At 40.1% G+C, this 17,673-nt stretch overlaps 1 protein-coding gene across 1 annotated transcript in view; it reads left to right on the forward strand.

The window, feature by feature from the left end:
- DNAH14 (dynein axonemal heavy chain 14) overlaps window positions 1-17,673 on the forward strand; it is a 305,056-nt gene that overhangs the window by 233,312 nt on the left and 54,071 nt on the right. Inside the window, exons 63-69 of the mRNA XM_081823173.1 lie at window positions 596-736; window positions 1,619-1,834; window positions 6,507-6,737; window positions 7,444-7,565; window positions 9,278-9,522; window positions 12,760-13,181; window positions 13,260-13,446. Of these exons, the coding sequence (XP_081679299.1) occupies window positions 596-736; window positions 1,619-1,834; window positions 6,507-6,737; window positions 7,444-7,565; window positions 9,278-9,522; window positions 12,760-13,181; window positions 13,260-13,446 (1,564 nt within the window). The remainder of the gene's footprint in view (window positions 1-595; window positions 737-1,618; window positions 1,835-6,506; window positions 6,738-7,443; window positions 7,566-9,277; window positions 9,523-12,759; window positions 13,182-13,259; window positions 13,447-17,673) is intronic.

A 17,673-nucleotide genomic window follows, 5' to 3' on the forward strand; every position in this document is an offset into this window, starting at 1 on the left:
GGAGGTTGGGATCGGATCAGGGAGGCTCTTATTGATGGGGCCAAAACTTCGGGCCATATCCGTGGGTGATCATTTCTATAGAAATTCACCAAATGCTTTTGAGCAAAGGCATTATCAAGATAAGTACTAATTTAAGAATATCATTTTGTCAGCTATTCATGACGATACCTTTCCCCCGACAGCCCAGGCATAGTTTAAGGCCCCTTTATCCTACCAGCCTCACTTCAAAACCCCATTAGTTCCTCCGGGCTGGTCAGTGTATGTGGAATGAGAAAGTTCAGTCATTTTCTTGGAGAAGGAAACTGGATATAACATTCTCTGTGTGAAAAAGAAATCAGAAAATGATGAATCTTCAAATGCTGAGCTTGTACGAAAGCCTGTTGAGGAAAGTGGCATTTTAAAAACAAACTGGAGTATCAAGGAATCATTTATTTACTGACTACATTTTTATTGTTAACATAGCCCATCTCTCCAGGAAGATTTTCCAGGATGTGAAAATGAAGTGGCCATGCACTGTATTTATATAAGTGACAATTAAACTCTTGAGGCAAAATGAGAGTAGTAGTGTGTCTCAATAATGAATGAATTCTTTCAGGTTGAAGAACATCTGCTGTTTTTGCAAGCAGCCTACAAAGACGTAGTTGCTGAAAAACAACTCTTAGCCAACAGAAGAAAACTGGCCACCAAGCGCCTGCAGTGTGCATCTATCCTACTAACCACGCTGGAGGATGAGAAGGCATGACTCTCTTTGGCTCTGTATCTCCTTCAGTAATTTCTCCTGGGCTTGACAAGCCCCAAGATGCTATTTCACCCAAGGTTGTATTATGTACTCCCTAAAACTATCTTATCATCCAGTTGTTTTTTACTGAGATCAGTAGGCACTCGTGATAAAAATAAAGGAGTTCTGGTCAAGTGTCTTAACCCAGAGGCAACAGACTATAAGGATCCAACCTGACCTTCTCTTGCTCCCCAGACCGCAGTTCTCCAGTCTGATGAGGTCCATGGTAAACTGTCAGTAAGCTTTCCCTATTGAGCACAGGGACAACCCAAGCCAAATGCATAAACCAAGAGTGGCTAAAGGGGATGAGATGTCATAAGGAAGAAGAACATTTTATTCTTCTCTGTCAATCCTCAGACCTCTTTTATCTCTTTTTTTAAATTTCTGCTGATCTTCTCTAAGTTTCAACTTTCTGATCTTAAAATGGCTTTTACTTAATAGGATATTGAAAGTGTCAAATGAGATTTTCAAAGTAAAATTCCTGTTAGACATGGAAGGATTTAATAAATATCAGTAACTAGTATTATGGAACCCCATTAATAATATAATGAATTGTTATTTAAAAATTATCCTGCTTTATGACTCAGAGGACTTGACGTGGCTATCGGTGCTAACAAATGTAACATTGTTGACAAATCCAAGAATAGGACTCATGTTCCCCTTAGAAAACTGTTTGTTTTATAATATTATCCAATACTAATTTTAATGCAAACACAGCATGAGAACAGTAATAGTAATAGCAATGCTGGATCCAAGTTGGAGATCATGAATATCTTAAATGTCTCATAATAGTATATTTTATGTCAAATAACAAGAACTCATTTTTATTTTAACATTTAGACTCGATGGCAAGAAACAATCAATCAAATAGACAAGAAGTTGGAAGGAATTTTGGGCGACATACTTATTTCTGCAGCGTGCATTGTCTACACTGGAGTGTTAACAGCAGAATTTCGCCAGTTAATTGTGAACAAATGGGAGACTCTTTGCCCTAAAAACAACATTTATTTGTCTCCTAACTTTTCCTTAATTGAAATTATGGCACAAAAACATGAGGTAGTAACATGTTTCTATTATCCAGTTAAGTGGCTGTTGTTGATTTGAATTTTGGGTGTAAATGCATTTTTTTTTTTAAAGATTTTATTTATTTATTCATGAGAGACAGAGACAGAGAGAGAGAGGCAGAGGGAGAAGCAGGCTCCCAAGGAGCAGGAAGCCCAATGCGGGACTCGATCCCAGGACCCTGAGATCATGACCTGAGCCGAAGGCAGACGCTCAACCATCTGAGCCACCCAGGCGCCCAAATGCATTTTTTTTTAAACTGGGATCCTTTCCCCAAATTGTTTTGATAAAGGAAAATACTATAATTTGTTCCAGGTCTTTAAAATTTTTTTTTTTTTAAATTATAGTTCTAATGCTGCAGCTAGTTACGTCTCTTATTTATCATCCTCTGGGCAAAAGTCACAGAAAATCCTCTTACTCACTGTAATCCTACTGCCTTGCCCAGTTTCTGTCCCAGAAGCCCCTTTCATTAATAAAATTGGTGAACTCAGGGCGCCTGGGTGGTTCAGTCGGTTAAGCATCTGGCTGTTGATTTTGGCTCAGGTCATGATCTCAGGGTTGTGGGATCAGGCCCTCTCTCCCTTTCCCCCTCCCTACACTCGCTCACTCATTCTCTCTAAAAATGAATAAATAAAATCTTTAAAAAAAAAGTAAAATAGGTGAACTTACTGAGCCACAGGTAGTATTCTTAGAAAGAGCCAAAAACATAGACCTCACATTTATCAATAAATATTTATTGTCTATCTATCTATGTTGAGGGGATAAAAAAGAAATACACCTTTTTTTTATTCATCCCCAAAGAGTAATTTTAGATTGATTCCCCCACTGATAACCCAACTTAAACTGACCATCCAATCTCAGAAGCAAATACTGGCTTCTCATTTTCGTAATGCTAATAACCAACTTAAACCCAAATATATCAATAATTACATTAGATGTAAGTGGTCTAAAAGGTCCACTTAAAAGGGTAAGATTCTAAGACCATATAAAAATATAAACCAAAGCATAAAACAGAAACTATAAGTTATTTAGAAAGGACACATCTAAAATGTAAAGGTTGACAGTAAAAAAAAAAAATGGGAGGAAATTTACCACAGATTACCAAAAAAGGACAAAATAGACTATAAGGCAAAAAAGGATTACTAGAATTAAATAAGTTTATGTTACAATAAGAATTAGTTTAAGTCTCCAAGAATGTTTTATCAATTCTGAATTTGTACCTACTAATAAGACTTCAAATAATTTTAAAGCACACATTAAAAGAAATATAGATAAAAATGGACAAATCTACAATCTTAGTGAAAGATCTTAACACACTTCTTCCTATAACTCATAGAAAAAGAACACAAAAATGAGTAAGAATAGAGAAAATTTGAGCAACATAATCAGCAAACAGACTTAATGAGCATACACAGGACACTGCAGCCTACACCTGAAACCTACACATTCTGTGCAAGCACATGTAGAACAGTGCCCAAAACTGACCATATAACCAACCACAAAAAAGTTTCAACAAATATCAAAGGACTGAAATCACAGAGTACGTTATCTGTCCAAAAGGCAACTAAGCTAGAAGTCAATAATTAAAAGTTTCTTTGAAAATCCCCATATTTCTGGAAATTAGGACATACACTCCCAAACTAACGATAGGTCAGAGAAGCAATCAGAATTGAAAAAATGAAGCATTGGTCAAAGTTTTTCCTTTGAGACTAGAAACATATCCACCATCTCCACTGTATCTAACACCCTAGCAGAGATCCTAGATAGTGCAGTAAGGCAAGAAAAAGATATTAGGATTGGAAAAGAAGAAACAAAAAATAGAAATTCTTGCAGATATGTACCTAGAAAATCCAAGAGGATCTATAGATACATCATGAGAATTCATAAAAGTTTAGTAAAGTTTCTCAATGTTTCTGGAATTGAAGTCAGTATACAGAAACTGATTGCATTTCTCTACACCAGCAACAAACAAGGTGCACAATGTTTGTAGATACCATTTATCATAGCATCAAAATGAATCCATCAAGAAGTTGTGTGAAACTTACAGAAATAAAACTATAAAATAACTATTGGGATAAATTTTAAGAAACCTAAATAAGTGAAGAGTTATGCCATGTTCATCAACTAAAGGACTCAGTATCCTGAAGCTGCCAGTTCTTCCCAAATGGACTGTAGATCCAGTGTAATCCCAATCAGCATTCCAGCAGGTAGGGAAGCATGTATGTGCTTACCTGACAAACTGATTCTGAAAGTTAAAAGAGAAGGCAGAGAGCAAACGTGTCTAAGATATTGTTGATGAAGAACAAGGTGGAGGGACTTGCTGTATCAAATATCGACATTTAGGACATTTAGTTGGGACAGTGGAATTATTTATCCATTTGTGTCCCAGTGCAGGACAAACACCACCACCAATGGGGCAGAACACAGAGCCCAGAAACAGACCCACCCGTATGTGGACATCTGATTTATGACAAAGCTGATACCGTAGTGCAGTGAGGAATGGGTAGTGTTTTCAATAAATAGTGAATATCCAGAAGCAAAAAAAAGAAAGAAAAAAGAAAGAATTTGATCATTACCTCACACCATATATAAAAATTCAATTGCAACTGAATTGTAGACCTAACTGTGGAAGGCAAGTTAGTAAAGCATAATTTAAGAGAATATGTTCATGACCCCAAGAAAAGATTTTTTAAACAGAACTAACCATAAAGGAAAACATTAATTGAATTACATTAAAATTTAGACTTTCTGTTCATCAAAAGATAGCACTCAGAAGATATAAAGAGAAGTCAATGAATACAAGAGGATATTTGCAATAAAAAGAACTACTACCAATCAGTAAGCAAAAGACATACAAGCCAGTAAATAAGTAGGTAAGAACCTTGAACAGGCGGCTCACAAAATCACCAATAAACAGTTGAAAGGTGCTTAACCTTATTATTCATTAGGGGAATGAAAGTTAAATCTAAAATGAGATATGGTAACACATCAGCCAAAAGGACTAACGTTTGAAAGACTAATAATTTTAAGAACATGGATATGAAGTAACAGAAATTCTCATACACTGCTGGTGAGAATATAAAATGCCAAAATCATCTTAGAAAACTGACTTTAGCTACAAGTATTAAAAATACACATCCCTGGGGTGCCTGGGTGGTTCAGCCAGTTAAGCATCCGACTCTTGATCTCGGCTTGGGTCTTGATCTCAGGGTCGTGAGCTCAAGCCCCATGTTGGGTTCCATGCTGGGTGTGTAGCCTACTTAAAAAAAAAACCCATGACCGACATTGCTAGGTGTTTATCCATAAGAAATGCATATGTAAGTTGATCAAAAGAATATAAAGGAATGTTCATTGTAGCATTATTCATAATAGCCTAAAACTTGAGAAATACTCTAAATGCCCTCACCAGTAGAATGGATAAATAAATCTAGGTGTGTTCGTAAATACAGCAGTGAGAATGAATAAATACAGTTATAAAACAACACAGATGAGGTCAGACAGAAAAGGGAATATCTTGAAGATTGCCTTTATCTAAAGTTTCAAAATTAGCAAAATGAAATTAGAGCATTTAGGACTTTGGTAAAACAATAAAGAAAAGCATGGAAGTCAAAATGATTTTTTTTAAGATTATTTATTTGACAGAGTGAGGGAGCACAAGCAGGGGGAGGGACAGGCAGAGGGAGAGGGAGAAGCAGACCCCACTGAGCAAGGAGCCCGGCGCGGGGCTCGATCCCAGGACCCCAGGATCATGACCAGAGCCAAAGGCAGCTGCTTAACCGACTGAGACCCCCAGGCGCCCCCTGATTGGTTTTTTTAGAATAGAAACTCTTGGGTCAGAAGTTTGTCTCTCTCCCCGCGCTGACCTTGGTTCTCCTGCACCTGTGCAGACGGAGCTACTCCTGGGTTTCAGGACTCTTCATCCCCTGTCCGGTTTCCTTTTGTGTAGACTTTAAGAGCATGCAGTTCTTCACAGGCTTAGACAAAATACTACTTTCCTTTAAAAACTGACACGTATCCTTGGCTTCTCCGGGGGCGCTCTGCCACCTTTCACTGGACCGTCCCCGGGTCCTGTTCCTTCTCTGACCTCCATGAGCCTTCCTGGCTTTTTCCTCCCAACCTGCTGGTACTGCCCTGAAGTCAGAGCTGCAGGCAAAGACTCAGTAAGGATGAGAAGTTTATCAGTCTTGGAGTCAGCGTCTGAGTCAAACCCTGGGTCTGCGTCTTCCTCTGACAGGATGACCATGGGCAGACCCTGGTTCCTCCTCCCAAGAAATGAGCGTTTTTGTCGCAAATGAGCTAGATAATGTACGTGTGTGCTTGGCAGGAGGTGGGTGTGCAACAGAGGAACTGTAATTACCTCTGTATCATTCTGTGTTCTTGCATGGCTCATATGTGCATTCGAGCCCAAGATCCTTGGGAACAGTTCTTAACTCTCTCCCATATCATCTTTGTTGTGATGGGCATTTGTCCTTCCTGATGAACAGAAAAATGTCACTTAGTGAATAATTACTCATCTTACCAAAATTTCGTATCCCAGCATTTTAAATTGTTCATCTCCTTCGTCCTTTTAAAGAGTATTTGATTTTTCTAAAGGCAGTGACCCTGTAGGATCCTGAAGATGTGAACAAGTGTATGAAACCGTAAGGTACCAATGCTCTTGTTCCAGATCGGTCGATGGCATTCTCAGGGGCTCCCCCTTGGTCAGTATTCAACCGAGAACGCCATCCTGATCAAGAACGGCCTGCAGTGGCCGCTGCTGATTGACCCGCACAAGCAGGCGCACAACTGGATCCGGCAGATGGAAGGGCCCCGGCTACAGGAGCTCTCCATCAAGGACAGCGGTTACATCCAAACAATTGAAAATGCTATGAAAACAGGAGGGAGTGTCCTCTTGCAGGTATTTGGGCAGAATGGCCTCACTCCCTAATTCCATGCAGCTGACATATACACTGTGTGCCCCAAGCATAGAAACTAAAAACTTTGAGTTACAGGTAACTTTGTCAGGGAAAAAATAATAAATAAACAGGGGCGCCTGGGTGGCTCAGTCGGTTGAGCGTCCGACTCTTGATTTCGGCTCAGGTCTTGATCTCGGGGTCGTGGGATCGAGCTCTGTGTTAGGCTCCGTGCTCAGCGGGGAGTCTGCTTGGAGAGTCTCTCTTTCCCTCTCCCTCTGCCCCTCCCCCCTTGCACATGCACTCTCTCTCTCTCAAAATACGTAGAATCTTTTTTAAAAAATAATAAAATAATAAATACAGTGACTTTTCAATGGTCAATTCTCTCAGATCAGGCTTTCTTTGGTGTCCAAATACTAACAAAATTTACTTTTTATTTTTCTTAGAGACAAGAAAGAGTGGGGGAGGGGGAGCAGCAAAGGTAAAGAGAGAGAGAATCGCAAGCAGACTCCCTGCTGAGCACAGAGCCCGATGTGGGGCTCGATGCCACAACCCCGAGATCATGACCTGAGCCTAAATTCAAGAGTCAGACGCTCAACCGACTGAGCCACCCAGGCGCCCCAGATATACATTTTTTTAAATGCTCTGTCTTTTCAACTGATTGATTTGTTATAAGATGAGCTTTTTATTTATGTCTGTTGGGTTTTTCAGAATCTCCCTGAAACATTAGCTCCAAGTTTGAAGGCAATTTTGAAGAAGGATATCCATCAGAGAAGAGGACAGTATTTCATAAGGGTTGATGATTCTGAGATTGAATACAATTCCAAATTTAGGTAAAGTCTCTACCTATGAAATTGAGTCAAATGTTTATATTTTTTAAGACAATACTATTGAAGGCCTGTATTTCCATACCGGTAAGCTTCTCCCGGAGGAAAGAGTGAGGTTGCATTGTGAACATTTTGTCTGTCTGCGTGTCCGGTTGCCCTCATCAGCACACGGAATAGAGAACTGACTTTTGTTTATCAAGCTTTCCAAACCAGCATTCTCCATGCTGTTCCTGATAAGACCCACAGGTCCAGGGGGAGTCCCCAGAAGGTGTACAAAGCCTGGCCCCACTTGATCAACAAGAACTCCAGTTGATCTCTTTGCCTAACATTTTATTTCAGCAGGAAAACCTTCTGCTCCTTTAAAAAACAAAATCCATATTGGATATCCAGAGCAAAAAGAGATTCCGTGTGGGCTGATAAAAACATTGTATCCATGTTCCCAGCAGCAAGGGACCTTCCGGAATGCAACCCCCACCTTCCCACCTCCCCCCCTTGCCAACGTCACAAAGCTCTTTTATAGAGTCAGATTTACTTACCACAAAAATATAATTCCCACTCTGCCCTTGAATTCACTGTGTGAGCGAGTCGTCAGCAAGGGGAGCTGGAAGATGGGTTTTACTGGTGCCCAGCCAGTGCACTCCACTGCCTTACAGGGGTCCTAACACTCTGAGTGCTTGTGTGGTCAGTGGGTCCTTGCCCCCGGGCCGGGCTCCGCAGCCTTGCCCCTCACCACACTTACACAGCCTGGACTCCCCTCGCCCAGCCTCCCTCCTTCTTGCAAAGTATGTTCCTCAGAACAACATTCTAGGGTGTCACTCAAGAAAGGGCCCCATACTTCTTAAAAGCACTAGGCTAAACCAACAGGATTCTTTCTTCCAAGGACATGACACCCCTTCAATGTGACAAACACTCTCCAGGGCGCAGCGTTCTGCAGGACACGGTTCTTCCTTTCTCCCTGAACATTATTGCTTGAGCAACAGCTCTAGGAAGGCTAATGATGTAACATTTTGCCGAATTGCCCACCTGGTGCCCATATTCGATTGTGTGTTTGAGGAGGTGGTGGAGGGCACCCGTGTGGGGGGCAGACAGGACCCGGCTCCCCACTCTGTCACTGTGTGGCCACGGGATGTGAGCGACTTATTGAACCTCTCTTCCTAAAATGGAACGAGGAGCTGTCCCTGCTGGGCTGAGTTGCTGGGGAGACTAAGCAAGGTCAAGAATCACTCCTGACCCTCCCTCCCACCCCGGACCACCCCACTCCAGACTCACTCACAAACCAGTCTCCTGGCTTCCTTCTCCCCCACCCCCCAGCCTCCCACCCCAGGTTACTCTCCGGGCAGCAGTGGTCCCTTTAGGGAAGGTCGTCCTCCCTTTACTCACACCCTCCACCAGGCTCTCACTCACAGCAAAACCACAGTATTGACAATCATCTAGCGGCGGGTCAAAGCTCCTACTAACTAGCACTTTACTTTCCTCTGTCCCAATGTTTCACCAGATATAGTAGGGACATCATCTATGGTTGTATTTCTTAAAGTTGTAAATAGCAAACGTATTCACACGGTGTAAAGCGAGAGCTTCTTCTGTGTACAAGGCTGAACAACACTAAAAATTAACCTTCTTTACTTCCAGGAGAAATATTTTTTCCATTATTTAATTAGTTTCATTTTTTTTTTCCTCTACAAACCCTTTGACTAACCGGTGCCTTTCTCATTCTTTAGGTTATACATATCTACAGAAATAGACAACCCCCATTTTCCTCCGTCTGTGTATAACTTTGTTACAATGATCAACTTCACCGTAACATTCCAAGGTTTGCAAGAAGAGCTCCTATCTACCATAGTAACTCATGAAGTTCCTTCCTTAGAAAATCAACGTCTCCAACTATTGGAGAGTATTTCCCTCGATGCTACAACCCTTGAAGAACTAGAGGAAAAAACGTTGAATGTACTGCAGAACGCACAAGGTTAGTGCAGGTCTTTAGTGATGTTAGGAGACCTTTGTGTACCTCTGTGAAGGACAGAATGAAAGCTCTAAGAACCACATTCTGGATTGGTACCCAAAATATCAGATCTGCATTTCCACCAGATAACTGATTAATATGGGTGAAACACCCCATTTCTAAAATTAAAACACTGTGGATGTTGATGTTCCTACATTCCTACCTCTGCTTTAGCTCATTATACTGTATGACATTGGCCACAAGATAATCATGCAAGATGTAAGAAAAATCTTATGGAGGCCACTCCGTCATATATCTGACATCTGTTATATGTATCAAGTTAGATTGTAGAGACCAAAAGATGAGGTTTTCCCCAAGTATTAATAATAAAATATACCAGGACAGAATCCAGTGACTTACTCATATGTGTCCCATTAAAATATGGTGTTTTATTAAAACAGCAGTAGAAATTATTTTCCTCTTCAACACAAACCATAGTCTTTAAATCTTAACAATATAACTTCTAAACAACCAAATCTAAAGCACTATAAGTTCCTGGGGGCACACTGACCTATCTGCTCCTAAAAGCGGATCTGGATATCCAGTTTCAACATGCAGGATGGGGTACCCCCATGCTAATAACAATGCTCAGACACTAGGTGGGTGTCCTACAATTCAACTCCATTCTGACCCGATCTACCCCTTAAGGTTTCAGTCGGACAAGGCTGCCCCTCCCCACACATGGGCTCCAGATAGAAGTTCCAGCAAAGCCCCTCCTGAGGTTTGATTAGTTCGCTAGCAGACTAGAATTCAGGACGACACCTGTTTGCTCACTGGATTACTGGTCTCTTCTGAAAGGATGAACTGGGAACAGCCAGGTGAAAGAGATGTGTGAGGCGAGATGTGGAGGATGGATGCAGGGCCTCTGTTGGGGGTCACTGTCCTGGCAACCACCCCACCCTTAGAGGGAGACTAAAGTCACCTAATTAACATAACAAAAGATGCCTTTATTCCTCTCATCCCCAGGATATTCAGCACTCTAAGCCAGAGATGGGGATGAAGACCTCCTGTATATTTCCTATTATAAGTCACAGTATCGCAGCTCCTGACTCCTCTGTGATCAAATACTTTTTATCTAGCGGTGGATTGCCATTCTCTCTTAACTGGTGACTCAGTGGGGCTTGAAAGTCTCTCTGATACTTTAGTTCCCTATTAAGGCTCTGACTGTATTCCTTCCTATTTTATTACACCTAATACACTATTTCTGTGTAACACACAGCTGAGCCATGCTTCTGTTCATGACAAGACTAGGACGAGGTTGCATGGACCAGGTTGTCACATCTGTTTCTCTGGGAAGGTTGGAATGAATCAGCAGCTGATCACTCCTTAGGGAGCAAAACCAGGACACCTAGGGATGACGTGACCCACAGGAGGTGACTGTTGGTCTAACAAGACTCACAAGTATAGCCTCTCCTGTTCTAGGAACCACTGTATGACAGATGTCATGTTTGGCTGTAACTTTTGCCTAAATTGGACAAAAGATAGATTTAATGAGACAAATGGAAAGTTGTTTATGATAACACCCATCACACTATAAGATTTTTTTTAAAGACTAACCTTTTACGAATAGTGGTTATAATATAAATTGTTCTTGAAAAAAAAACTAAATAAAAAGACTCCTCGATCGATTTGGTACATATTTTTCCTCCCTTTTCCCAAGTTTTAGTAAAGTAGATCATCCTTACTGTCTCTTTGTAAATAGTGTATCTTTAGGGTGGCCACCCACTCCTTGTGGGCAATGGTGTGGTGGGTGGGGACCAAGAAGTAGCCCACAGCCGAGGTCCCAACATTACTAGAAAGCTTCACTAAAATCAATCAGAATATGGTATCCAGGTCATGGAATGTAATACTCCCATAATTCCTTACAATGATGATATGAAGCTGTGTTTAGTTCTTTATATGGATGTAATTTTTAAATGTTTTTGGTGAGGTTTGATGGGGTCCAGAGCCGATGGCCAAGAAAGAATTCTTGAGACGTCTTTGGTGCAAAATGGTGGTTTTGTTAAAGCACGGGGATGGGACCCGCGGGCAGAAAGAGTTGCTGTCCTGGGATTGTGAGGAGCAACTGGTTATATACCTTGGTGGTTGTGGAAAGTAAAAATAAGAAAAGTTCCCAAAGGACTTTCATATGCTAAAGAAGATCCTCAGGACACTGAAGGCCTTGCTATTGTCAAAACAAGGTGGCTTTTCCTCTAGCAAGGCATTCACTTGTAGACAGTGAAGACAGTCGGAGCTTCCTGGAGGAACCTTATGCTCAGCCTGCCTCACATACTTGGCAATGGGCTGCAGATTATAAGGACATTTGATGGTATCTACATCTCCTTCTGTCTTTGTTTCCCACATCAGTACCACACTTTAAGAGGACTCTTTTCAGGGGCGCCTGGGTGGCTCAGTCGTTAGGCGTCTGCCTTCGGCTCGGGTCATGATCCCAGAGTCCTGGGATCGAGCCCCGCATCAGGCTCCCTGCTCAGCGGAAGGCCTGCTTCTCCCTCTCCCACTCCCCCTGCTTGTGTTCCCTCTCTTGCTGTCTCTCTCTCTATCAAATAAATAAATAAAATCTTTAAAAAAAAAAAAAGAGGACTCTTTTCAAACTAACATGTGTGTGGTATAAGCATCAAGGATAGTGAGGAGTCTATAAATCGTATCATTAACAAAAGCACTTGAGGAAAATGGGAATGTTCATAAAATAGAAGAGTTTATAATGGAAATAGGAGAACCGTCTTGAATGTTTGAAAGGGAGAGAATTATTCTGTTTCTAGAGCAATGCTTTTTTTCAAAAGGTAAGTTGCAACCTGTTCGTGGAATGAGAAATCAATTCCGTTGGTCATTACCAACTTTATTGTTTAGTAAAATAGAAAACAATAGAGGATATCAGAATGCATGTGCTATTTTCTGGAAATTTTGTCTCCTTGTCTATGCAGATGATGGGTCATTCCTTATGACCAAGTGGCTATTTATCATGTGCTTATAATGAAAATAGCATCCATCTACTAAAGTAATATAAAGAAGAGATGGGGGGGATGTGTGCTATTAACCAAATTATTCAGAAATACAACCTGTCTTCATTGAGCGACCCATCTCCCAAATAAAAGCACCAAAAATCCGAAAGTAAAAAACTCTTATGGAAAAATTTCAGAATGAAGGAACTGCATTTAATATTCCAGTGGATTTTATTTAAATTCATTTTTTGTTTGCCTTCAGAATGTGTGTTAGATGATGAGGAAATCGTAGACATCTTAAGAAAAGCCAAAATGACTTCAAATGAAATTTCAAAGCGCATCAAAGCAACAGAAAAAGCGGAAAGTCAAATCCAAGAGATGCGCAAAAGCTATCTCCCCATTGCTACCCGAGGTGCCCTGCTCTACTTCCTGGTGGCCGGGCTCGCCCAGGTCAACTGCATGTACCAGTTCTCCCTAGACTGGTTTCGCCAAGCGTTCATTCAAGCAGTAGTCTCCGGAAGAAAAGAACAAGAAGAACCCGGCTCCAAAAGTGAGGCGATGTCTCTGAAGAAAATTCGTGATACTACAAACCTCTCAAAAGAACCAAAGTTAGAAAGTGAGGGAAATCTCTCCCAGAGACATCTTAAAAATTCAATCGATGTGTTGACAAGAAGTATTTTTAAGGTGAGACATCCTTGCATGTGAATTTTGCATATGTATTTAATCTAGGCCGGCTGGGCTAACTCTCCATTTCCCCCCTAGGTGGTCTCTCCAGCTCTATTTAACCAACATAAACTGTGCTTCTCCTTCCGGCTCTGCATCACAATCATGCAAAATAACGCTAATGGTGATGACATCGGGTCCCTACCGGATGAAGAATGGGACCTCTTCCTACATTCTGGCATGTTGATAAATATTAAAGGTATAATGCCCCAGGTCAAACTTAATAGTAAGTAAAAGGTACTGCTCTGGGTTCTGTTAAAAGCCATTAAAAACATGTTTCCCTGAAAAACACGGAGAGATTTTTAAGGTGCTCCAAGTCAGTGGTTCTATGTGGGTTAAACTAAAAGCAGCTGAGGTCAGGTGTGACGTTTAATTCATTGCTGTGTCCTTATATGTTGAGCACATAATTGGTACTCAGTAATTTCTGAATGAATGTGTGGAAGGCATTTGCTGTGGTTATTGTAATCCTAATCTGTAAATCTGAACACCCAATGCTAGACCTTAGGGACATGCACACGTGTGCACAAGCACACATGTGCACACACACATTGATTAAATACCACCTAGAGTGATATTTTTAGGCTTCCAAGTGCAGTGGTCGCCTCGTGGGCCGGCTTTTCTGCTGCGTGACCTTGTCTCCTGGTCACAGGTGGGTGGTTCAGGAGTAGAGTCCTGATGGCACTCAGACCCACCCTCCTGGAGACCCGGTGTCTGACCGTGAGGCCCAGGGCCTGAGAACTGCCAGATGTTGGGTTAACAGTGGTCGCTGGTTCGTCTCATGTTGGTGCTCGGTTACTCACATATATTTTTTGTGACTTAAAATTACAACACAGCATAACGTCAACGTACTTCATGCCACTGAACTGGACGCTTAAAAATGGTGAAGAAGGTAAATTCTATGTTGTGTATTTTACCACAATTAAAAAAAATAAATATACTTAAAACTGTATGACACAGGAGGATTTGAACAGATTCCACTGTTCAAGTGTGGAATCTCTGGGAGAGATTTCCCTCACTTTCTAACTTTGGTTCTTTTGAGAGGTTTGTAGTATCACGAATTTTCTTCAGAGACATCTTCTCCCTTTTGGAGCCGGGTTCTTCTTGTTCTTTTCTTCCGGAGACTACTGCTTGAATGAACGCTTGGCGACACCAGTCTAGGGAGAACTGGTACATGCAGTTGACCTGGGCGAGCCCGGCCACCAGGAAGTAGAGCAGGGCACCTCGGGTAGCAATGGGGAGATAGCTTTTGCGCATCTCTTGGATTTGACTTTCCGCTTTTTCTGTTGCTTTGATGCGCTTTGAAATTTCATTTGAAGTCATTTTGGCTTTTCTTAAGATGTCTACGATTTCCTCATCATCTAACACACATTCTGAAGGCAAACAAAAAATGAATTTAAATAAAATCCACTGGAATATTAAATGCAGTTCCTTCATTCTGAAATCTTTCCATAAGAGTTTTTTACTTTAGGATTTTTGGTGCTTTTATTTGGGAGATGGGCTGCTCAATGAAGACAGGTTGTATCACTCTAGTCACCTGCAGTGTCTTAGGAAAATTCCTGGAAAATTTGAACCACAAAAACTATGCTTGTGCAAAATGCTTAGGCAGAAATCACCACGTATAGAATCTGTTCAAATCCTCCTGTGTCGTACAGTTTTAAGTATATTCATTTTTTTTAATTGTGGTAAAATACACATAATGTAGAATTTACCTTCTTCACCATTTTTAAGTGTCCAGTTCAGTGGCATGAAGTACATTGACGTTGTTGTGCTGTGTTGTAATTTTAAGTCACAAAAAATATAAAGCTAAAGGTGGTCTGACATTCTCACTGAGGAAGAAAAGGTGGTGGTTCTGAGACTATTAGCAAAGACTTCAGTCAGAATGGAAATATCAAAGAATTGCTCTGGCGGATACCAGACATTTGGAGAGTTTTGTTTTGTTGTTTGTTTCTACTTGTACCAAAGCCTGGTATAAAGTAGATGTTTGGTAAACGAATGTTGAGTTAATAAATGCTCTTGTGAGTTTACCAAGATTCTTGGGCTTGCCAAAAACGGACAAAAATGACTCAATATCTTAAACCAAAATAAAAATTAAAATGTCTAGAAGGATTCTTGGGTATCTCAGAAAACAGCAAGGAAAATGTGAGTAACCAAGCACCAACGTGAGATGAACCAGCAACCACTGTTAACCCAACATCCGGCAGTTCTCAGGCCCTGGGCCTCATGGTCAGACACCGAGTCTCCAGGAGGGTGGGTCTGAGTGCCATCAGGACTCTAGTCCTGAACCACCCACCTGTGACCAGGAGACAAGGTCATGCAGCAGAAAAGCCGACCCATGAGGCGTCCACTGCACTTGGAAGCCTAAAAACATCCTCGGTATATTTTAAGAAACAACAACAACAATGTAATAGCTTCCATTTTTCTAGTTATACAAGCAGTACGTGTTTATTAAACAAACCATTCCAACCTACAGATAAGCAAAAAGAAATAAATAATGTAATTCCACAATCTAGAGATAATCACTATTAATATTTCTGTGGGTTGTCCTTCCACTAGTTTCCCTCCATATATATATTCTTTACATATATTCATATTCATATAGGAATATTCATGTGTATTCTTTCAGGTGACTTTGCTGTACAGACTTACTTTTTTTGAAATTAATAATATGTCAAAGGTAGCTTCCTACATCAATAAATATACTTAAGACTTTTTAATGTCTGCACAACATTCCAATATTTGAATGGACCAAAACTTATGTAACCACTCTCTCAAGTTAGAGACTTGGGTTTCCTGTTTTTTCTAATGCTAAACAGTAAGCACAATGATTGACATATAAAGTAGCTTTTCTGACCACAACAGAATGAAACTAGAAATCAGTATCACATGAGAAATCCAAAAATATCTGGATATTAAACAACATACCTTTAAATAACCAGCGGGTCAAAGAAATTACAAGGGAAATTAGAAAATATCTTGAAACAAATAAAAATTAAAATGCAATATAACAAAACTTATGGGATACAGCAAAAACAGTACTAAGAGAGAAGTTTATAAATGCATACATTAAAAAAGCAGGTCTCAAATAAACAACCTAACCCGACACCTCAAAGAACTAGCAAAAAAAAGAACTAACCAACTACAAAGCTAGCAGAAGGAAGGAAACAATAAAGAGTGGAGCACAAATAAATAAAATAGAGCATTAAAAAAAATAGAAAAATCAGCAAAACTAATAGCTGGCTTTCTGAAAATATTAACAAAATTGACAAACTCTTAGCTAGATTAACAAGAAAATAAAGGAAGACTCAAATAACTAAAATCAGAGATGAAAGCAGCAACATTAAAACTGATGCCACAAAAATAAAAAGGATGATAGGAGACACTACGAAATGTTATATGCCAACAAATTGGACAACCTAGAAGAAGTGGAAATGTATAATCTACCAAAATTTGAACAGACTTATAACTTGTAAGGAGATTGATTCAGTAAGCAAAAATCTCCAAACAGAGAAAAGAAATTTTTTCTTTTCTGCACTGGATGCCAGTGCTGGACCAGATGGCTGCACTGGAAAACTCTACCAAACATTTAAAAAAGAATAAACACAAATTTTCCTGAAACTCTTAAAAAAAAAAAAAAAAGAAGAAGAATGATTGAGGAGGGAATACTTCTAAGCTTGTTCAGCATTTCCCTGATACCAAAGCCAAAGATTCTACAAGAAAAGAAAACTACAGGCTGATATTTCTGATGACTATAGATGTCAAAATTCTCCACAAAATACAGCAAACCAAATTCAATAGCATAGTAAAAGGATTATACACCATGACCAAATGCAATTTATTTGTGGAATGCAAAGCTGTTTCAATATAAGAAAATGAGTCAATGTAATAAGCACATTAACAGAATGAGGACAAAACCACATGACCATCTTAATGATGCAAAAAAAACATTTGATAAGATTCAACTCTTTAGTAAGTAAGAACAGTCAACAAACTGGGAATAGAAGGAAACTACCTCTACACAATAAAAGTCATTTGTGAAAAACCCACAGCTAACATCCTACTCAGTGGTGAAACTTGAGTTTTTCTCTAAGATCTCGAGCAAGGCAAGGATGCCCCCTGCTCTCACCACTTGTTTTTAGCATGGAAGTTCTAGCCAATGCACTAGAGAAAGAAAGAAAAGGCATCCAAATAGGAAAGGAAGAAGTAAAACTCTATTTGTTCACAGATGACATGATCTTACATGTTGAAAACTCTAAAGAAGAGTCCATGAAAACACTGTTAGAGCTAGTAAACCAATATAGCAAAGTTGCAAGATACAAAACCAACATACATCATCAGATGCATTTCTATATTATGCATTTCTATACATTAACAACATATATAATGCATTTCTACACATTAACAACAAATAATATGAAAAGGAAATTAAGAAAACAATCCCATTTGTAATGGCAGC

This window comes from Leptonychotes weddellii, chromosome 6 (genome assembly GCF_054177405.1).
Source record: "Leptonychotes weddellii isolate Sample4059 chromosome 6, ASM5417740v2, whole genome shotgun sequence".
Classification (NCBI taxonomy): domain Eukaryota; kingdom Metazoa; phylum Chordata; class Mammalia; order Carnivora; family Phocidae; genus Leptonychotes; species Leptonychotes weddellii.